Here is a 24,369-nt window from a genome sequence, read left to right on the forward strand (position 1 = left end):
ACATCAACAGCTGTCCTGGAGGAATCTGAGGATAAGTGCTTTGTTCAGGTTTGAAAAAGGGACTGAATGAGGAGCCACTTTGCCACTTGCCAGCCCAAATCTTTAACTGTAGCACTGTGTGTACATAAGATCCAGTTTACAGTGTTTGTCACCGTATGAAAGTAGGTCATTCAAGTGTTTCCTTGGAAGTGCAGCAGTGTTTCTAAATCAGCCTTGTCCTTTATTCAGATTATCAGATGGCTCAAAAACATTTTGGATTTTAGGTCAAATTTTAATGAGTTGTTTAAAACTGAATAACCTAGTTTATCTGTAGCTTACATTATTTATTACAGTATAGGCTATTGTTAAAGTAAAGCATTTATCTATGCATTTTTTTTCTACAGGTTTTAAAAGACACCCAGTGATCCCATTATGATGAATAAATAAAATAAATGAAAATCAGACAACAGACCAGTGTGGCTCATCTTGAAATCTCTGAAGGTCTCTCTCAACACTGAGATTACAGCAGACATTCAGCATCAAAGTGTAAAACCGCTTTCATTACAGTAGGGAAAAAAAAAAAATCTTAACCTTTTATTAAGCATCACACTTGGGCTGAGCAGTAGTGCTGACACACAGGACAGTAACTAAAGGGGTGAAGGGTGGGAATGATTCAGGAACAGTAGTTCTCAACCAGGGGCCCTCTGCAAACTTCTAGAGTGCCCAAATAAGTCTTACATTAACATAATCTTAGAGGAATAGTTCATCCCAAAATGAAAATTTGCTTAAAATATACTCACCATCAGAAGAGATTGTTTGTTCATTGGAACAGATTTAGAGGAATTTAGTGTTATATTACTTGGTCACTTCTGGATCCTCTGCAGTGAATTGGTTTAATCAGAATAAGGATTTATTGTTGCACTTTTTGTGTGTGTGTTTGTTTTTAATAATTTTAATGAAAGAAAAATTCACCCAAAAATTTACATTTACTGATAATTTTCTTGTTGTTTTACTACGATTGAGATTCTATTACTTTTTTTTAAATTCTTATTACATTTGTAAACATTTATTAATTATTTTATATTTAATAATTTTGTTGCGTTTTCTCATTTGTATTTTGTATATGTCTGTATAGTTTTTACATTTTATTTGAGTTCTTTTAGTAGTATTTTTTTTTTCATTTAACATGTTTTCAATTTAATGTAATTAATCTGATTATGATTTTGGTTTTTATTTCTAGTTAATGATCCTCAAATATACTTTTGTGATTTAATCTACACTTTTTTTTCTTTTTACAGTTAAAATATACAAAAGATTTTATTCCAAGGTTTAGCACATAAGTAGCAGGCATCATAAGGGTCATGTCATGAGCCTGGAATTATATCAATGCTGACACATTAACTTTTCATTACATCTTTTTCACCTATCATACTCTTCAAAGTTTCATTAAATGCATTTTTGGTTGTTAATGACTTAATAAATTCTCATAAATACACAGTTCAAAAGCATTTGCTAAAATTAATAAATGAATCATTAGTGAACAGCCTGGAAAATGCCACTGTGCAGTGTGCACAATACAAGGAAGTCACACGAGGTTACACAAATGTGTAAAGTAAGCATGTTTTCATGTGACTTCCGTGAGGAGACCGAAACACTACAACAAAATGTATTTGTCAGAAATCCAGAATAAACCAAACAATGCCTCCTCTGCGCATCTTGAGGTACAGGCTAACGATGGATGTCTCCACCCCCACCCCTCCTCCGTCCGCGTCTCTGCGGAGCGTGATTGGATTAAAGTCGGTTACCCTTTCCCCTCTAACCCGGTGATGCTGGCTGTTTCCTGCTTCTTCGTCTATCCAACCGCTGCTGCTGGTTGATTTCGGGTTAGTTGAGCGCTGAAGCCACAGCGAGACGCAGAACGAGGACGTCCGTGGCTTATCACGGCAGAAACCCCGAGTCCGCCACTGTATTATCCCATCCAAAATCACAGCAATGCGCAGGAAATCAAGGGTATTATTATGTTTCGCTGTGCTTTGGGTTCTAGGCATAGCATATTACTTCTATTCGGGGACAACGCTGAGTCGAAAGGTAGGTTTTTCTGTTTGCTTCATGTTGCATGCTGCTGGATCGGTGATATCATAAGTTGCTTTTTTTTTGGAGTCACTTTGTCGAAATATTTCGTTTGCAGATGAATGAGGAACATCAGTCATCACGGCGAGGCGAGAGAAGCCCGCACGTTTAAATGGCCAAAGTGTTTTGCGTAGACTCACAAAGATAGTGCTGTGATTTCAGCGCCAGACTATCAAATATCTGCGTTAGTCGATCCCATTATCTTATGCTTGTTTCTAAAAGGCATATTTATTCCGAAGTCGTTTTTAAAAGCTTTGATACGCCGATTTTCTTTGGAGCGAGAGGGAGCTGCTTGTACAAATACGAACAGTTCATCTTGTGAATGTTACAGGGAGGTGATAACGCTACGATTAATACACGTTTTTTTTTTTTAAGATTAATATTTACTAATATTTACTTTTTACTGGTGTTAGGGACTATGATTTGAATGCGTTCACTGGATGAATCGTTCACAATGTGTCAGTGATTTTTTTCTTCTGCAGTTTACGTCGTTACGCCAGTAGGTGGCGACACAATAGAGTGTGTTTATGTTAGTCCTTGAATCATCCACGATCGAAACTTTTCTCTATTACAATTTATTTAATATTTCTACTGAATAATGAGATCTATAGACACCGTCTTAATAATGTGTTTACTTGTCATTAAACATATCTAAAGCGGAGTGATCAGTATGATTAGCGAATGTGCAAAATTTCCATTGTCAGTTACTTCCAGCTATGTTAGCTGCACAATAACAGTCTAGTGTAGTTTTACTTTTTACTGTACTTTGTTTTTCTTCCATTTATCTAGTGTAATGCCACCAACATTTGTGAGCTGCAGCTGATTGTCATATAAAGAACCATAATAACCATAAAGAAAAATACAATGAATTTGAATGTACAGTAACTTATTATCTCTAGAAGCTGTATCATTCTCATTAATCATCACTTGACAGTGTTTATCCTAGATATTGCACTCAGTTTTGAGTGAGGATGGTGTACCATGAAACTACACATTTTTAGTAACATACCGTACCATGTCTTGAAGGAAGTTTGCTGAAATTCTTTAACTCACAGCAAAATATTCAGCTCATGAACTTCCTTTTATATTAAATGACATGTATTGTCTTGAGGTTTTGTTGTGCTCTGTGCTTTGTTTCCACAGCTGTTCATCACCCACAGTCAGCCAACTCATTTTCTATTGTGAGTGCATTTGATATTGTGATCAAGGCACAATGAGGTGAATGGACCACTGCACATTTGGAAATTGCTCCCTTATGGCATTCTGAATGTGCATTACTGAATGTAATGCTATTGTTTTATAGTGTAGCACTGATCACAGTTTGTTGCGCACAAGTTGTTATTGTACTGTACTGTCTGTGGCACGAAACATGAAACGTTGTGCTCTGTGTGCAAGGCTACAGTAGAAATATACTGGACATCAAAAACTTTGCTGCTTAACTCGTTTCTCTACTATTGCTGCTTTTATCATAACCTAATAATGTATGAAGACGGCTCCTTCTGGATCCGTTTTTTTAAAGCTTCATGTAGAATAGCATAAGCAAGTGGCTGAACAGCTGGTTTGCGCCCCGTCATCTGACTCGGGGCGCTTCATGTTGAACCTCTCTCTACATTGAACGAGACATCTATGCGGCTGTTTGGTGCAGCTTGTGTTTCTTTATATCCTTAAAATTACAAAATGAATTCATTTTAAATTGACGTGACCTTTGCCTAGAGCTTTTGCATTTATTTCTGTGAGAACTTTGCTAGTTACGCAATAGATTTAAACAGATTTTAAAGATAGTGTCTCAACGAGGAAATGAGTTTCTGCAACCAGCGAGGGTGGATGACAGCCCCGGGGTGATGGTGGTGGCGGTGCACAGATGCTCATCATCACTGATTCTTGTACCTCAGTTATGCAAGGGTCAGATTCATGTTTTCCCTATCAGATTATTTTTTGGAGCCATGGCTGGCCTCAGATGCAGACGGGATAGGGAAACAGGAGGCTTTTATCTCTACAGAGAAATGCGTTTGATCTGAACACATTATTGACATGCTGATTGCTCTGCCCCTGTTGGCAGGATTACAGTGGCGGTGCTGGGATGGAGCCGAACTGCTTTCAGTCACTTGTTCAAATCAAAGCTTGTTAACATCAGGATGAACCAAAGTGCATGGTGATTCAGTCGGCTCTCTCACAAAGCTGTGTGTGTCTTTGTTTTTTCTTTGTTTCGCCCCTTTGATAACAGAGGAAAGTAAGTAATCAGTGGGTCTGATGAGTGTCATACAGAAGGGGCCCTCATTTTTTGGCTGGAGACTGTGGGTTTCTCATTTTCTGATATGGTGGAGAATGGAGATGTTCAGCTAAATTAAACTGTGCAGTTCATTTTGAGTAGTGGTTTTATTGTTGTTGCTGATACCGATTATTTAGAGAAGAGGTGGCGGATGACCGATATGAAGCAGATCTATATGATATCACACTATTTAATAAAATTATTTATTAGACCGAACTGTTAATCAGAGCGTGTAAACTAATGAAGATGGAGAATCTGCCACACTCGGGGATTGGTGTTCCCAAAATAAACGTTCCAACACATTGGCCAAACAGAAAAAACTTAATGGCCAACGTGATGACCCAAAAATGCCACATATTGGCAGATATATCGACTTTAACGATATCTCAGTTGACCACTACTTTTGTGGAAGACAGACCAGTGTTAAAGTGAAGGCCAAAGAGCCTTAATGTGACCCTGGACCACAAAACCAGTCTTAAGTTTCAATTTCTTCTGAATAAATAAGCTTTCCATTGATGAATGGTTTGTTAGTACAGGACAATATTTGGCCGATATTCTGTGGAATCTAAGGGTGCAAATAAATCTAAATACAGAGAAAATTGTCTTTAAAGTTGTCCAAATGAAGTTCTTAGCAATGCATTTTCTAATCAAAAATTAAGGTTTTATATATTTATGGTAGGAAACTTTCTAAATATCTTCATGTAACATGATCTTTACTTAATACCCTAATGATTTTTGGCATGAAAGAAAAAACAACGATAATTTTGACCCATACAGTGTTTTTTTGGGTATTGCTAAAAATAAATCCTAGCGACTTAAGACTGTGGTCCAGGGTCACAAATGTAGTGCTTTGGTATCCCTGTCAGTTTCGTGTAGAAGAAGGTCCTGGACGTTGATAAATGAGGTTATATTTTACTTTAACAGAGGGTGAATTGGTTTTTAAATTTGAAGGGCAATGTTAGAAGAGGCTTCTATCTCTTCCCTGAGATACTGTCTGCAAAAAACTCTTGAAAATCTGATGCTTTTGGAGCTCTTTGGCATGGGATGTTTTTCTTCCTCTTATCTACCAATTGAGCTTCAAAAGACCTCAATATTTTTTGGCAACTTTTAAGTTGGCAGCCGGATTTCATGAGATTATGTTTTGTCATCTTGTTGAATCAGCAGAGTTGAATTCCTGAGACTGAATCAGTGCCTTATGTTTTAAACAGAGCTATGAACTAGTTATATACTTACTGTGTAAGAGTTATAATGTTTTCACCTTTGATATGAGCTGACAAATCATATACTGTATGTGAGCTTTGCTTTTTTACGACCTGACCTTTGACAGGAACATGGTTGTATGTATCCATAAAGGTTTTTAAAGACACTTCTCCTGAAAAGTCTTCTCTCTCTCTTGTGCTGTAACTTTGGATACAATGAATAACTGAGTGACCTCAATGGTCAGAGGTCATTGGTCAAGGTTTATGACCATGGAATTCCTCTTTCTCAGTTCACTTTGTGTTTACCAGATGGAGACAAGGGCTTTAGCTGAAATAGTCAGAGAGAATGGGCAAGTCATTACTTATAAAAAATATATATACATTTTTTGTCATCAGCAGGGCTAGCTAGTTTTATATTTTTCCTATGAATGAATAAGATAAGATGGGTTTTGTTTCGAGAGAAATCTGAAGTAGTGTTTGTTTCTAGTCTTGAATCAGGCTCAACATTTGATCTAATTACAAATTACAATATATTAGGGATGCACACAGTATAGAGTGCTGTTGGAATGAGTCCTAAAATCTGGAAAGGAGTTAGCATTTGTACACATTTCCTGGTGCTGTCGTCCCACGTTTTGTGAAATGTTTATTATTTATTTATTTTGTTTGATAAATTACTAAAATAAAGTCTGTAGTTAATAGAATCTCAAGATACTCCTATATACCCCACACATGAGATTTTATCAGAATCTTAAAGTAATGCAACGTTAAAGTCATGCGAATGCAGAATAGTTAGTTTACAAGCTAACTTTAGCCTGTTTACTTCTGGCAATTGTTTTTCAACTTCAAAATGAATATCCAATTTTGGTAACACTTTATTAAGTACTTAAATAGGCAGTTATTAGGAGATTAAGGCAAAAGTGAATAGTTAATTAATAGCAAGAATCGGACCTTAAAATAAAGTGACCCAATTTTTTTGATGTGCATTTAACATTATTATATTTATATAACATTATACTTATATTTATATAAAGTCCTGATTTAAAATACAAAATGTGATCTTTTACACCGAAACAATTGTCATGAATCATAGTTTTTTCCCAATTGTTAAAGTGAAAACTCTTGACACGCAGTGATTACCTTTGAAGAATTGTCTTGTCCAAAGATTCAACATTTTTTACTGAGGTCTTTGTCAGTAGAGATTAATTTTCTGTAATATTTTGGTAAGATAAAGGTCTTTGTGGGGATTTGCAGAAATCCTTTTCAATTCTCCCACAAATGCCTGTTCAGTTTGGGAGTGCGATATGAAAAAAATTATTATATCCCTGCTTACCACTTTAGTCTGTAACCACATTGTCAGAGACGATTTCTCATAATCTCTCTCCTTAGAATAGTTCTTTATCCCGTCGTGCTTCCTTGTAAAATAAAGGTTTTGTTCATGTTCTCATTAAACGGCATATCCTGGTTGTTTTTAGATTATGATTGAGTCTGGTTGAGTGAACAGTGGAAGAAGCAGCACTATTTGGGTTCCAGTTCAGACTCACACAAAGGCTTGTCAGCACTTTGGCTGTGAGCCAGGAAGAAGTGAAATGTGAATAGCACAATCCATAAAAAGATAGGATGAAATATGCACTAGCATAAGAAAATGAAGTTTAAAAACCTGGAACTTGCATCTGTGGACACCTTGACTAGCAAAGGCTCAGTAAATGTAACATGTAGAGGTGAAGAGCAGCGAGCCTGTTTACCAAAAGGGCCAATGTCTAGAGAAATGCATCTCCAGCTGAATGTGTGATTAGAGAAAATCAATTATCCTCTGCAGGGTAGTCATCTTTCTGGTTTTTCATGTTTGGTTTAGTCATCAGTCTCTCATGTCTCTGTGAAATATGTATAAGCCACTGCGAGATGTATATGAGTGCAATGCAAATGAGAGGAAATTAGCTTTTAATGTTAAGGGTCATTCATTCTTCAACGGGCTTTAGATACTGGATATTTCCCTTGTGGCAACTCGGTGACATCATTCTATGATGTTATCTTTTATGATTAACACAGTCAGCTGCCTTATATTGGTCCATATATGCTTAGATACCATAAAGAAAGTGTTTTCAAGTGTTCTAGGGATCTTTATAGGAAACATATTTTGTTAAAGCACACAGTTCAGTGTTAGTTAGTCAGCTAAACTGTATTTTTGTTTGTGTTTTTAATTTGTTGGTAAATGATTGTTTAGCTTGTTTAACAGAGCAAGTTTTTGTTAAATGGGTGCGTTTGACCATTGCACTTTTATTAACAGTAACACATGATGGTGTTTTACAAACACTGCACTTGAGGTAAAACTGGGAAGTAAAATCTGCATTTCTAGACATTGCTTTTTTTTTTTTTATCCACTGCCCTGTGTATCACGTTTTTAAAACCAAAAGATACACACTTTTATATTCATATGTATTATTACTTGGGCTGTACGATTAATCGAAATCATCATAAAATCACGATTTGAGCGTGCACGAGTTCGAAATCGCTTTATAGCACGATTTTCCGCGGTACCGAGCTCCCGCAGTATGTTATCCGATAGAATGCAATGCACCTAGCGCGAGAACAGAACAGACTGGGCATATGCCTACGTCACTCCAGGTTCACACACTGTCTGTGATGCGCCTTTCTTTCCAAGACCATGTTAACGGATCAGAGTGTTCACACTGCACACGGTAAAAGGTTAGAAATAGAAATGTGCTAAAATGATTAATATCTAGCTCATGAGCATAGAGAGAGTTGTGAGTGCACAGGACGCAGTTTGAGTGAGATGAGACACGTTTTAAGTGTGCGCACTCTCTCCGGGCGAGAGCAGCGTGCATCTGAGCAAGCACGCCTGGTTTTGTGACAAAGCAAAGGAAATCTGTGTGCGAAGAGTTATTAGATATTATTTTACTGTGCTTTCACATTACAATAACGCGCTCCCTGTGCTGCTTCTGCACCACATACTCATACTGTATGCACTGCAAACGGAGTACATGTGAACCTGTATAATGTATAACAAATCGATTTCAACACCTGAGGCACCGCTACAATGAGCTCTATGACCAATGCATGGCAAAAAAGAAGAAAAAAAAATCCCTGAACACAGGATTTTTTTTTTTTGTTTGCCATGTGTTTAGACATTTTGTCACATCTTTACTTAGTGATTATTTTAACGGAGTTGTCTGTTCTAGACTTTTTAATAAAGCTCTAATTGGTTTTCTTTTGGAAATATGTTTCAAATGTATACTGAATGCATTCATGACTGTAAAGCATGTCTGTGTGTGTCAAAATCGTGATTTTAAAATCAAAATTGATCGCAATAGTTTTTTTTTTTGTCCATATGGCACAGCCCTAATTTTAACCTAAAATCGGCTTCAATGGATACATTATGCATCAACTACCACGTTACATAAATGATTTCTTTTAGTACTGTTGGCAAACTGAACATTTTTGTGTCGTGATGATAACACATCTCTCTGTATCAGCTGCAGTTTTATCACTCTTCTGCTCCATCATCTCCAAGACAAAACATAAACTGATTACTTGTTGTTGACAAGTGCCTTTTTTTAAGCCTAGTTTCCCACCAGGCAATCTTAGTATGGAAAGTCTGGAGCCTATAAAGGCAATATCTGTATTCTCTGAGGACATGCCTTGTGGTGCCAGGTGGGCCATATGTGCTGGGTGCATTCTCAAATGATTGGAGTAGATGTAACATTAAAAAATACAGTAGCATTCTAAAGATATAATTGGCTTTGGCTATTTTGAAGATTTTGCCAGAAGAGCAACATAATCCTCTTCCATGCTTTGTAATAAAGATGAATATCAAATGCAGTGAAGTGTGTCTCATTGTTCCCAAGTTAATTGTTCAATATTTAATATCAGGGAAAGATTCCTGATTTCATTGCATGTGTTCTTAGTGGTGCTGTAATGTTTTTAATGATGATGTGTCTCTTAGAGAGTCATTTAGTGACATGGTATTCAGATTCAGTTTCTTGCACTGTCACTGTTCGTGGAAACCAGTAACACATCCTGTGAATGAACATCTGCTTCATGTCTATGGCAGACACGTCTGCTCTGTCAGCTTGTGTTTGAAATATTATAGCATGTTTCCCACATAGATTAAACAAAAATCGTCTGTGAGCGCTGAGCAGTCGGAGTTGTTTAGATGATATGTAGGCCCGGGTTATTCGTGTATCGAGATGTATACGCTAATGGGAAAACACTGTGAATATTGCCAGAGGGTGTTGAGCATGTTGAAGATGAGGATTTCTTAGCCAAGTGCTCTCCGGCTGTTTGCCACCTCAGCGTTTCGGAGAGACCAACAGACCAATCAAATTCTAGCCATATAATTTTAATGAGCTTGGGTTTTTGAATTGCCTCCAGTGATGTATCATCATATCAGTGAAAGACTTTACAATGCCGCTGATTAAAAGCTACGTTCATGCCATGGGAATGAGAAGATACGTGCACACCTTACACTCAGAATGCACTTAGCTACACTAAAGTAAAAATCTCTTTATTTCCCATCACAAGAAGCTAGGCTTTATTATTGTGACTTAAAGTAAAAGTTCACACAAAAATACTCGGGCCATTCAAGATGTAGATGTGTTCGTTTCTTCTGGAATAGATTTGGAGAAATGTAGCATTGCATCAGTAGCTCACCAATGAATCAATGAATCCTCTGCAGTCAATGGGTGCCGTCAGATTGAGATTTCAAACAGCTGATAAAAACATCACAGTAATCCACAAGACTCCAGTCCGTCAGTTAATGTCTTTTGAAGTAAAAAGCTGGGTGTTTGTAAGAAAAAAAAAAAATCTAGCTTTAAGACATTGTTCATTTCAAACCACTGGTTCCAGTGAAAATACAAGTTCTCTGTCTATTATCCATAAAATTGCAATGCTAAGTATGTGACTGATGAGCTGGTAGATTATTCTCACCAGACGTTTGTCTGTTTAACATTGTAAGTGCCAGCCGACGTTCACTTTATTTGCTCCACAGCTTAAATTCGGCCTACAGGGCATGTAGTAGAAGAGCACCAGAGTCACCAAAAACAAGATTGAGCCACAGGAAGCCACCATCCACTCTGACTGACAGAAATCGATGGCAGCGGTGGATCTGAGTCACTGAAGCTGAGCTAGTTTTGTCAGCTTGAACGTGGCTCTTGTAGCCTGATTGTAATGGCTTTCCATTTTTCAGAGCGATCACGTGGCTGCTCAGACATGCTGTATAGCTGATGTGATGCTTGAACTGAATTGCTTTTATTGATGCCACAGTGTATAATTTAACTCTAACAACTTAGTCTATCATTTTTCGGTACCATATTTCAAACTAAATTAAGAAAACAACATGGTAATCATTCATTTGGCTTTGTGAAGCTCAGAAGCATTAATTACGTGCTAATTAACATGCAGTGGAGGGCAGACGGTGCTCAGAAACTGCTGACTGCAGTCCCTTGTCTTTCAGCCTAATGTTACCTTTCATGCATATGCAACCACAGACTCCTCTGAGAATTTTACCACTGTCATTTCAAAGACTGAAGATAAAAACTTTTTGACTCTTAAGGGTAATTTAATTATTGTAATCTTTCCATTTTAACCACGAAAGAAAGGCGTTTAAGTACATTTACATGCAGTCAGACTAAATTCTGTTCATTAAGCAACCAAGGGGGTTTTTTTTTTTTTTTTTTTTAAACTGGGCAATATGCACTAAACGACTGAGGGTCATACATTACCAGACTTTCAAGTCATTTTGAACAACACAAACCGATGCGCACATGCCTTACTGTTAGGCGTGCATGACAAATGACAACAACGTTCTAAAATCAGTTTGATATCCTATGACTGGATGGAATCATGGTCTCAAACTAAAAAAGAAAAGTAGACCGTAAATTAGGCCAAAAATCTGTATAAAATCATGTGGTGTATCCCAGCCTTGAAACAGTAATTTATTTACTAAACACCTGTGTCCAACTGAAATCATATTAGTCTTTGTGCCCGAATGTTCCAAAGGATGATAGAATTTTCATTTTTAGGTGAATTGTCACTTGCAAAAGTGTAAGAGGAGTGGTTTATTGAATGAAGGCAGATCTAATTGTGAGCTTGCAGTCGATTGCAAGAGATTAGTAGGGTTTTTGAGGATGAAATGAAAAAAAAAAGATGGTTACAAAGAAAATAAAGAAACATGTATGGATATATTGTTCACACCAAGAATAATAGCATGCATTTATAAAAAATAAGATAAACTACCATTTCATGCTGACTGTAGCTGTATTTTAACTAAATGTCCTCTGTGTGTCTTTTCACTAATACATCTTTTCCCATGCATGTTTTGAGTTTGTAAATTAGAATAACTTGGTTAGACCTGTTTACGTGTCTGATTTAAATGAGTAGGCTCTTATTTGGATATCTTGTTCAGGGCCACGAACAAGCTTTGCTTTTAGGGAGGTGCTGTATCCGGTCCACTGCTTATCTAATTATTTGCAGGCACATCCGGAGTCTTTGCTTGGTCTGTGGCTTCCATGAGTGCTCCACATGCATCTTCAATAACATTACAGACCAACCAATAAACCACTTGGCTTGGTCGGGCTGATCTCTGTCTGTTTTTTACCCTGACTGTGCCTGAGGGCTCTGGCTGTCTCTCATACCTGGCCCGTTTATTTACATACCTTTTTAATGAAAGGTGAACATCTGTGCCATGAGTCTTCCCACCTGGTTCAGATCAGTGAAGGACACAAGCTGAGACTGAAGCTGTGTTGTTCGGTTTGTTTTCTGTGTTGAAAACGGTTTGCAGGTTAATGTCAGTCGACAGCATTAGTTGTATAATGGTGATTTGCTAGAAAGAATATTTATATTGTTTCTTGAATTCAAATAATTGTTAAAAAATACAATAAATAAAGCCAAAATGACAGTTCGACTAAGCCACTTACAATTGTAAACGTAAATGGTGGCAGCATCTAGAGAGTTTTAGATTAAATCACAATACTTATTATTATTTATATAAAATATTTTTTAAATTATCTGACTCTAATTTAAAAAATGTCGGGAAAGCATGAAAATGCATTGGTGAGAGCTAAATGTTTGGGAATCTATCATCTGATGTAATCTTTCATTGATGTATCACTGATCTGTGAGTGTTGCCAGTTTATTAAAAGAGGTATGTTGGTGTCCGTAAAGGTGTACAATACCTATATTTCTGGATGATTTTTTTTTTTTTTTTGTCAGACATTTTGAATGGATCCAGACAACAAAGTTTATGTTCTTCTTCTGATTCAAGACAATCTATTTAATCGGTTTGCTTCACCCTTCTTGGTAATCTTGCATGAAAGCTGTGTCAGTGTTACTGGGTTTACAGGCTTTACCAACAGCAATTCCGTCATAATGTAATGTTGAAGTTTTATGACTATGCTATACTTGTAGTGGCTATAAACTATGTGTCTTTTGAATGATTGACTAGCGTTGTTTAGTTTTTGTTGTAAGTGCTTCACTGAAATGGTAGCTTTTGCTTTAGCCACAAAATATATTTCAATTATAATCTACATGACACCACAATATTGTCTATTGAGCATTGAGAACATTCCTTTAAATATCAGCTAATGGATGCTTTGCATGATGGTGTATCTTAATGGTCTAGTTTCATGGTTTTTGCATTATCATTCTTGCATTTAGCAATATAAATGAATGAAACTTAAAAGGCCATTGTGTAACTGGCTCAGTGTACTCTTTCTGTCAGGGTTGTGATTAATATTTTTGAGAGCTCCCCAGCTCTTCTAAGTTCATTTTAGCATGGGGATGAGACAGATGGGTGAAGGACGACGGTGATGGTGAAGTGATCTCAGCAGCCTTTAGATTGACACCCCGGGTCTGCAGGGCAGCCAATTTGCACTTGTCTCCATATAAAAGTGACGGCCTTCTGGACGCCCAGTGCAGATTCACAGTCGACAGCTTCTCACCTTTTGCCGGAGAAGTTCACTGGCATGTCAGTGAGAGGTAGTCTAATTTTCTAACATTTTGTATGGCATAATTTTTTTCCCTGCATAACAGGTTTCATTTGACTTGATAAGAGGATACATTGTTGAAAAATAGTTCAAGTGTCACAGCATTCATCAAGAGATTAGCAAGAGCTCTCGGTCTCATCATTATTTACTCACCCACATCATTCCAAACCTGTATGATTTTCTTCCTTTTAAAGAGAAGATATTTTTGTACATTGAAAAAAAAGTCAATGGGGTCCAAAATAACTTCATTAAAAATCCCCACTATATATATATATTTTTTTTGTCTTTTTGAGGTGAACTGTCTCTTTAAGATCTTCTAACCTGGCCCAGGGCCAGTCTCACACAAAACACCAGATTCCATACAACAGCACTGAAGTTAATAAACTGTACAAACACTCTGATGAATGCCATTACTGCCAAATCTATAACAGGGAGTTCAACGCACTTCTTTTATTGACCGTGTCCAGCGTGGAAAAAGTAGGTGACAGGTCAGGCAAAACGTAGATTTCTTAGTTGATACAGTAAATTGATTTTGAAGTTTATTCCGCATTTTTTTTTCCAGTTGTTTATGCAATGTGACTTTAGTGATCTTACTACACAAAATAGCTAAAGCTACCAGCAGAAATTTGTCATGTCACTTCTCTGCTAAAATGAAGTCTCTTGGGTGAAATGCATAACATAACCTCAATGTCAGAGAGCTAACTGCCTTGCAAATTCGATCACGCTCAAACACCATCAGGCCAAGGACAACATTCAGCCTCGTGGTTTAAACTGTTGTTGTCACAAATCAGAAATGAATGAAAACCCTTGAGACAAAAACACATTTTAAACTTTCTGTTCTAGTCATGACTTTTTCCATTTTAACCAAATGTGATTATTTACCATTGAAAAACCTCACATCTGCAGTATAATTCCCTGATTAGACATGCAAACACTTTCATTTAGCTTTTTTGTGCTTTTATGGAAATCCCAACTAATTGTTTAGGAATGGACAAATAGTTTAGTTATTATTTGCGGATGTTATTTCAAACTGAATTACTTTGCATGCATTTTTGGAAATTGAACGGATAAGCCGATAATTGACAACAGATTCACTGAGCATATAAACTGGCTAGAATGTGTTTAACAGCTTGCTTTTTAGGCGTTTCTTTTAGACCGATTATGGCAACAGACTTTTGGAAGTTTACAAAATCTCTTATAGGTGTCCTTTACACGACTATAGGGCAGTAATCATCAGAGTAAAGTCTATTACTCGTTTCCCACACAGTCATGTAACCTGTCACAAGTGTGTTGATTTACATTTTTTTTTTTTTTTATGAAATGTTTTAAATCACAGAAGTTAAATGTAGGTGTATTTTAAATATGCTTATATTTCTTTAAAATTTAAACTGTTTCATTTAGCCTCGTATTTTGTAAAATATTTTTTATTTAAAATATACATTATTTGTTATTATATAGGCTATTGTCCCCTCTGATCTTTAGGTACCATCAGGAATCAACCCCTGAAAAACAGGAACTACTCTTGAAAGTTTCTGTAGTGCCTCAGGGATCCATAATGGACTTATCCTGATAATGTCACTGAGATTTTATTTGTTTACCCATTGGACATTTGAAAATACTTTTAAAGTGGGGAAACACTTAATGTACTAAAGCAATCACTAAGCAGAACCAGATTTCTTTCAAACAGTACTTTTAAGAAATATTATCTACAGCCAAATGAATGAAACCCTAAGCCTTGGACTATATTTTGGTGGGAATGTTTTCTTCCACAGAAGCTCATTTTAAAGAAAACCACTTAACATTGCTTAATGTACCAAAGCAACAACCATGAAACTAAACTTGCTTCCGAACCTGAGTTGTCATAAACACCATCTGCATGCTAAAGGATGATGTTATAATCAAAACACAAAGCTTAAAATGTCCGTTTAACCTTTGAAATCTGCCATGAAGACAATGTGCTGTTTTTGGAGATGGCGTGTGGTTAAAGTTGAAAAGTGCAGCTTTTGACGTAAAAGAAATCTTCCTCCAGATTTGTATTTTAGCACGAGATAAAAATATATTGTAAAGAGTTTGAGATAAATATTGGTTTTTCCATGGTTTTAGCAGGCTTTATCAGTTTTAAAAATGTAGCCACATTAATTTGTCAGACTCAGTCAAACTAATTTTTCTTATAACCAATTTTTATAGATGGCAAGTATCTAAAAAAAGAAAAGAAATCGTCTTTATGAAAATTGTCTCTAATTTTCTTGGCAGGGAGTCCCTGGTCAGTGAAGTATTGCATCAATATTTATAATTTTTCATGTAAAACGTTTGAATGTCCAATAGTAACTTTATATTTTTAAATCTCGATGACTGACACTGCTTGTTCTGATTACAAAGCTAAATTAAGCCCAAACTGAAGGAGGAATTCAGTATATTTGACCAGATAATAAGGTGTGTGTTGAGTTTTGGGTCAAGATGACCGCAGCAAGTGTTGTGTGTATTCTTGCAATCTCATTGTGTTCTCCAGATTCACGTGATATCGGTCTTGGAAACTGGGCTTTAACTCAATCTGATTAAGTGAAATTAGATATTTAGGCAGAATGGGGAAAAGATAAGCTTCCATTTTAGTTCATGAATTATTGAGGTATTGTACCACATTACACTGCTGCTGTGGTACATTTAATGGCAGGTTTCTTCCTCAAGATATTCCTTCCCAAACCATTCCCACGTCAGGCCATAAAAAGTGCATGGAGATCATCATTCGGCATCTGCTGTGCAGAAGTGTACTTTGTATTCAGTTTTCTGACACTAATCTTCTGTTCATGTTTCAACTTGTTGTACAATTTTCTTCCTTTAAGTCATAGATTTTTAAATGTCTGTCCAGAAATGGTAAATGTTGAAGTTAGACGAATGCTTTTAACAGATAGAGGGAGGGTTTTTGGTATTTTTGGCCTTTTATTGCATTATCACAAGAACCATTGGTCGTTTGCAATATGAAACCTTAGGAAGTGTTTCTCAGTTGGAGTTTTTTCTTCATAAAATTGAGAAACTCTGCTCAGAACCCCTCAGAAGTTTTTCCATGTATGGGAAGAATGTATTTTTAGCCTACAGTTTCCCCATCCCAAAGGCTTGGAGAGTGGGTGCGAATGAGGTAATCATCCTTTAACAGTTAACAAGAATAAAACAAAGCAAGCAACATGTTTTAACCGTTCACGTCTTGATGCCATTTCATTCCACATTATTTACATATTCTGTTCTGTAATGTCGCAAACACTGACAAGTGAAATGATCTAAAGGTTGAAATCTCCCAGTGCCGTTATACTAAATATCATCAGTCTTTGAACGCAGCTCGGCCAATAAGAATAGAGAACAGGAACTAAATATTGTATAAATAACAATATATCTGGATCTGGAAGAGATGTTAATAGAACATGCCCTTGGTCTCGAGGCTATTATGCAGAACTATTACGCAGAAACGTAGTGTTTTTGTCAGGCTGGGACTGGGTCGTGCCCTTGCCCACAGCATGACAGAGGCAAGTTTGGAGGTTACTCCACCTTTCAGTGTCATGATCCTTAGAAATATATATATATTTTTTAGGATTCTTTGTTGAATAGTTCACTTTTTACATGCAGTTCGCTGATTATACGATGAAACCCACTGACCCATCTCACACCCGCTCTCCCCTACTTGAGAGATGTTTCAAATGTAAGACTGTTTCTGTCCCTCATGGGTGAGAAAGTTGAAGTGTGACATTAAATTACTGCACAAGCGACTCTTCAGCCTGAAGTGCATTCGCGCTCTGCCGTCTTTCTGCAACTTATCACATGCTATCACCACCTCCATCTGAAGCGGTAGCAGGATTTCATTTTTCCCTGAGGACCTGTTTGGCATTCAAGGCAAAGGGAGACTAATTAAACATGACTGCCTTTTTCAGTGTATGAGCGGACATATCGTATCGCGCTGTTTGAATGATCTAGTCTAAAGGAATCTCAGTATTTCTGCCTGCTCCTGTCCACTCGTGTAGCAGTTTTTGTTCGAGTAAAGTCTCTGAAGACGAAAGCCATTCAGATTCAACAGCATGCATTGTGTTCTTAATGTGTTTTGTTACTTGTTGTCATGATAGTGACTGGTAGGATTTACCCAGCTAACATTCGCTGTGCCCTGTTTATGATGAAATGTTTGGGAATAAAACAATGTTTAATGTTGTATATTGTTTTGTATGTTTTATTCTCATAGTTTTCTACCTTTTTTTTTTTTTTTTTTATAACTACCAACCAAAATATCCACTGGATAAAGTCAAGATAATTTTGTTTTTTTGAGTGATGTAGATGTATTCGCTTACACTGATGAAGCTTACACTGGTGATGTAGGCTACCTGAGAAAAAACTAATTTCACAGTAAGTCATCAAATTTTCAGCATTAAGAATTTTTTTTTTTTTTAAAGCTTGTTATTTTTGTAGAACATCACAGTTCTATGATATGTCAGATATGAGAATAGTAAGGCCTGTAGATTGGGAGTATGCGTTAAGAAAAATATATTTTTAGAATTATTATTTTTTAATCTGCGGGGTAAAATGAACCCATTTTGTGGATTAGGTTTGTACCCCTTGCTACAAATGTCATTTTTGTTAAAAATCTAATAACATAAGTTCTTTGTCTGAGTTGAAGTGCTGTGTTTTCTTTTGAATTGCATCCAGGAGGGCTGAATTACAGTTTTGTGCTACAGCGCCACACTGGTCAAACAGCATTGTTGCAGACTTTTACAGGTCATATGAAATTAAACGTCTACTCAACAACAAAAATATTTCTTGACAATTTTTTTATTGTTGATGTTGTCCATAATGTCGACTAATCATTTCAGCCCTAATATAAACTGACAAACACTTGCAAAATTATCTCAATTGTCTTTCTTGGTTAGTATTTATGTAAAGCCAGTCACTTTATATTAAACAAAGACAGTATATAGGCTATTAAGTGAATGTAAACAGTTGAAACAAACTTGTGTGTAATAGTAGGCCAGTGGTTTTCAGTGTCACGGCAGATTCAGAAGCACTCTGGGAACTTTGGAGTGGCTAATTTGTAGCCTGGCCTGTTTTTTATTACATGTCCTTGGATTTCATTTCAAGAACTGTAATTAATTATGATCAGCTGGTCTCTGAGTTTTCAGTCAGCAGTTGAGGCTTGAGTTGCGAACTGGTTCAATGAGTGCTTCTACCTAGTCCCTCGGTTTCTCTGAATTCTCCCTGGGATGAGAGTGAGCTACGTGTAATTTTCTCTGTGTGTGCACCCAGCTTCTTTTATGAATACAAAACTCCAACATCAATGCCCTGGCATAGTGATGGCATAGAGAATTCAGTTAGGGAGTTTTGGAAGTAGGTAAGTTTTCATGTGTACAAGACATGCACTCATTGCCAGAACACTGGCATATAGAGATATAGAGAAATATTTTCTCTATATTTACATATAGAGAAAAATATGCATAATGAGCAAAGATCTCAGTGTGGATTGCTTAAATAGTTTGTGAGCACCATATAAACACTTGTCATTTTTGCCAATCTATTAAACTCATGAGAAAATAAATGTAAAATAAATCATAAGCTACAACAATATCAAAGAAAAACTTGAATAAGTATAAGGTAGACTGACACCATCTGCAAAGTCTGAAATTTCACGTAATTCCCAGTATTTTTCAGACCTGCCTGTGTGTGTGTGTGTGTGTGTGTGTGTGTGTGTGTGTGTTGTTTATTTTTCTTTGCCAGTGACCTGATTGTGCCAGTTTGGGGCAGTGCATGTCAGACCTCCAGTTCCTCTCACACCTCAGAGACCTGGACAGTGGACAAACACAGTGGAGGACTCAAGGCTACACAATTGTCTCATTGAATGTCCTTCGCTCTGCTTGCACTCGAGCGTGACTTCTCACAGTTTGTTCTGCACAGGTTTTGCCCTCAAACCGTCAGCTGTGCCTGTTAGTCAGTCCTAAGCTGGATGCACACTGCATGATTTTTGATGAAATTAGTTGAGATTTCTTTCATTGTAGGGAGAAATCTACTGTCTTTGATTAGTGTGACATCATAATCAAATCAAAAGACCCGTTTTTTTTTTTTTTTCTCTCTCGCTCTCTCAATGTTTTGGTAAATTTTGAGCTTTGGCCTCTTTCGCTTCCATAATGAAAACATCCAAAATACACATTTAAGTGTTTGTTTTATTACACGTTATCAATTTTGGCTGTGGATTTAGATTGCAATACATATCTTTCAAAGGCGGTTTTCTGAAATGTAGTTTTTTTTCCACATGTACTGAGCCAGGAACCTCCACTTCAGTTGCATTCACACGAAACGTTCCCGTTTAATTTATATTCAGAAGGCTTTTTTTCAGAGGGGTTTGTTCATGTATCATGCATCTTATGTGTACAACACTATTACTAAAAACATGTTTTTTTTTTTGTCTCATGGCCAAAGAAATAGTCAAAATCCCCACTGTAAAAAAAATAAAAATAAACTTTAATATGTTAACGCAAAGCATGAATTTTGAACCTGGCTTTATCCAAAGTTTAGATTTCCGTTCTGGACATGTTTGCAAACTAGTGAATATCTGTTTAGATCATTTGCATATTTTAAGCAGAATATAATATCAGAAAATCATAATACAAAATAACTTTGCACCTGTTAGCATTACCTATAAGTTAAAAGTTTAAATAAAAAAATTGCTTTAGATCCCTCTGTCACTCAGTCATGACAACTTGAGTTTTTTAAATTTCTTTCAAGAGTTTGAGTTGTGATTATGCGGTGCTATTTCAATTTCGTGAGTCAGTGAAGATGTCAGTCACTGATATATGATACAGTCTGATATAATAGACTGTTGATATTGGACAGTTTGCCTTAAAGTTTACCTAAGATCTCACTGGTGTTATATTGTACCGTCTGACAAGGAACAAACATAAAGGACAGGGGGAAAAAAGTAGCTTCCTCCCCCACAATTCAGAACGGAGCAGGAGAGAATAAGAAAACAGACTCCAGAACATTTGCATTCTCAGTTTGTGCAGTTTTGGTTCTTGTCAACACTACAGTGGGAACATCTGCTGAAGAACAGCGGCTCTCGTTTCACTGCCGAAGGTCTTTTTGTGGGCAAAGCACATTCCATGTTACAGGCACAATATAAAACGTGCTATTAAGGGATTTGTCATAGCTGTTGTTTGACATGGCCTGCTATTTTGCTCACAATATAGAGTTATGTTCATGAAAAGCGAACCACCTGCCCTGAACAGCAAGATAAGTGTTGGAAAAGAATCACGAGGGGTTTATTTTAAGGCTCTTTTCTCATTACAAATCTCCCCATGTTCCACTGAAACTATTAAACTGAAACTGTTGCATAAAAAACAGTTGTGTCAATGTTTATATCATCATCTTTAAGCAATACCTGTCCTGCATCCTCAAGCTAACCATAATCGGGTTAGAATCACAAAACGTAGACATTTACATAAAATATTATATATTATATTTTTCTTTCTTTATCTGTTAGTTTTTAATCTGTTTATTTATACATTTATAAATGTAATTCCGTGATGTTATTGAGTCAGACTTTCCAGTGTTTTCAGTCAATTTCCCAGACATGCTCTTGTTTGGTCTTCATTTATGCCTTGTGTAACCATGTTTTGCTTGTTTAATCATATCCAGAGCTCAATCATATTCCAGAAGGTGAAATTGGTGCTGGGCTTTCTTTGAAATGAAGCCATTTGGTTTAGAAATTATAATAAACTACTGCTTTCTTATTTTTTTTGCCTTCTGGTTACAGTATGCTATGTTAAAACACTGAGATCACTGGCTTCGAAGCAATTGTCGTTTGATTCTAGAACTGGAGGAAAGCCTGTATATTTCCTCACACACAAAGTACCACGGCAAACTTGTGTTTGCTTAAAACACCTAACATGTCCTTCAACATATTTTCATTCCAACCAAAAGGAGAATAGCTCAGCGAGTTGAAATTTAAAATAGATAGTTTTTTTCCTTTAAGGCAAATGGAAAGTGTCCAGTCATTGTATCCCTGTAAACTATGGATCTGTTCACACAGGACACGTTCTGTGTCCTTTTATCCGTCTGCCCTGTTTTTCTTTGTAAACTTTCAGCTGGAACAGGCGTCTTTGAATGTTTTGACTCGTTTTGTGCCATTAGTGCTACAATTTTCAGACGCATTGTTAGGTTAAAAAACCACATCACAGTATTTTTGGTTTACTCAATAACACTTCCTTTGGAAAATTAACTTTATGTTACTATATTGTGTGTTCTAGCACAACTGGAGCACTTTTTTATTGACCAATCAACATCCAGGACCAGAATGATCGGTTTTATAATTTAGATTTGAAGCTTTTAGTATATTCTTAAACATTATCCAGTAGACGGAGAGCATGGAGTCTATCGTGTCCTCTCTTAATGTCCCTTTCTCTCCTGCTCTCCTGGTCTTGTATTTCCTTCAGCTTGCAGTTAAAGATGAGTGGGCTGGCTTGAGCGACAGTGAGGCTGGCCATTAATGCTCCTGCAACATTCAGCCGATTCCAGCACCTCGCTCGGACTTTTTATTGGGAAATTGGAAACAGTGGGTAGTCTGGTGGAATAACGCTGTGTAGATGCTTTCGTGGAGAATGTCTTTAGTCCAGGCCTTGGTAACCATGGTTACAGCCTCCTATGCTTGCAGAAGACCCTGAGGAGTCATGGCTGTTTGATTCACCATTAGAAGAGCCGCCTGAAACGTAAATGCTGTAATGAATATCTGATTGGATTTCATTACATTTACGCGCACCGGACGTGGCTTTCAATAATCTCTTGTGTTTTGCTCCGTTTGGGGCATTTAGAGAGAAAGAAAGGTAATAAGGTTTGCCATTGTTAGGGCTGATCATAACTGTTTGATCGTTTTGTGATTATTCGCGATAACTGCGCTTTAATGCACACACTTTAACATATTGATGTTCTAATAAGTTATTTTAAGCGAATTATTTTGTTAATAATTATTACTGTGGGCTCTTCAAATAAAAATGCCTCACACTAACATGCATTGTTTGTGAATGTAGAAAATTCTGACAATTCAACCCACCCTCCACTTGTCCTGACGATGACAGAATGTTCACTTTTGAGTAAACTATTACTTTTTATAGAAGATATTTTTGGTCAGCCCTTGTGAAAGTGTGTTTATATGATGTGTGAAAGTGAAAGTTGGCTTCCAAAAACAGTGTATGTAGAAAGTGGGCTTAAGTGAGCCCAAAAGAGAAATGCGGTGGGTATAGAAAAGAATCACCCCCCCCCCTTTAAAATAATTACATTTTGTTGCTTTGCAGCCTGAAATGAGGACTGAAACAGTATTTGATTTATCCAGCTGTTTTCACTTACAACATCCGAGTTACAGCCTTTAGTCTGTCGGTATATGCCTCTACTAACTTTGCACATCAATATTTGCCGCTCTTCTTTGCAGAACTGTTCAAGTTCAGTTAAATTTGGTGAGTGTTTGTGGACTACAGTCTTTAAGTCATTCCACAGATTTTCAGTGGGGTTATTATTTTACAAGGGGTCATTCTTTTCCATACCCACTAAATTTGTAAATTGATTGATATATTATTCATGAAATTCTATCCCTGTGCAATGTTTTCACAAACCCTCAAGGGAAACAAACATTTTTTGGTACTATTCCAAGTTCTATGTATATTGATGAATTCCGAAGTTACATTACCATTGACAATTTCATTGTCAGCCAAAGTCGTTGATTAGAAAGAACCAAAATAGACGCTTCTAAGAATTGGAGTATGAAGAAATTAAGTAATGAAGCATTTGCAAAACCAGGATTATGCTTCCTCCAAAAGACATAGCAGTAGTAAAAGTAGCAAATATCTCTATTGCCTGTTTCAGTTTCATAACACATGCTATTTAGGTTTCTTTTTACGTTTTTACAATTTTCTGTATTTGGTATCAATAATTATTTAATTGCTAGAAGATAAATCATTTTCTGATAAAGGTATCAAAGGGTAATTTGTAGTGAATTAAAGATAAAAAAGTGAGCAAATTATTTTTATTTTTTTTATTTATTTTTTTCTAAAAGAGAGATTTTTCTTCTGAGTTGCTTTTCATTGTAAATCGTGATCTTTTTGCTCCATTCTCATGTGTCTGCTGGCGGCAATAGTTCAGTTAATGGTTGCAGTCCATTATGGCAAAATGTGACTGTTTGACTGCAGGGTTTTGTGGGGGATGTAGCCAGCAATTACATTTTAATGATTGTGAACTACTTCAGTAGTGACTATAATAACAGTTTGGTCATAACTCCATTAGTGCATCACCTTCACCCACATTCAGCTAAAGGTAAAGGCCTATCATGTGTGTCGTTTTCAATTTGTCAAAAAATGTTTCATTTAGTATTTGTGTGCCTATTATCCAACTTTCCTTTGTGTTTGAAATGTATGATTTATTTTGTCCAAAGAAAACAGACTTCTAGATGATTGTTTCTCTAATTTTTTTGTCATCTTGAGGTTTCTGTTTTCATTAGAGAGAGATTCCTTGTATTTTTGTTCTATGCCTTCGCATGCATGCATCTGTTTTGTGTCGGCTAAATGTATGAAAGCACTGTGTTTTAAAGCATGTCCATTTTTACAGCCTTATAATAGAGAGGCGCTGCTGTCATTGGCTTTCCACTGAGCTCTGCCCAATGCTGATGCATCAGAAATAAAGTCAGGCTGACAGTCACTGGCAGTTTCATATGTAGCCTGTTTTTGTAATTCAAGTGTATCAGAACAGAATATGATCTTTTCTCTAATAGAAAATATCATGTTGGCTT

General features: G+C 36.6%; 1 protein-coding gene across 2 annotated transcripts in view; it reads left to right on the plus strand.

Annotated features, from left to right (window-relative positions):
* The first annotated feature begins 1,805 nt into the window (after positions 1-1,805).
* Positions 1,806-24,369, plus strand: part of LOC128026236 (polypeptide N-acetylgalactosaminyltransferase 2) — a 64,774-nt gene continuing 42,210 nt past the window's right edge. Inside the window, exon 1 of one of the 2 annotated variants that reach the window (XM_052613106.1) lies at positions 1,806-2,067. In XM_052613106.1, the coding sequence (XP_052469066.1) occupies positions 1,972-2,067 (96 nt within the window). In that variant the 5' untranslated portion in view covers positions 1,806-1,971. The remainder of the gene's footprint in view (positions 2,068-24,369) is intronic. The other variant, XM_052613105.1, reaches the window with a different exon arrangement.

This window comes from Carassius gibelio, chromosome A13 (genome assembly GCF_023724105.1).
Source record: "Carassius gibelio isolate Cgi1373 ecotype wild population from Czech Republic chromosome A13, carGib1.2-hapl.c, whole genome shotgun sequence".
NCBI classification, from domain to species: Eukaryota; Metazoa; Chordata; class Actinopteri; order Cypriniformes; family Cyprinidae; genus Carassius; species Carassius gibelio.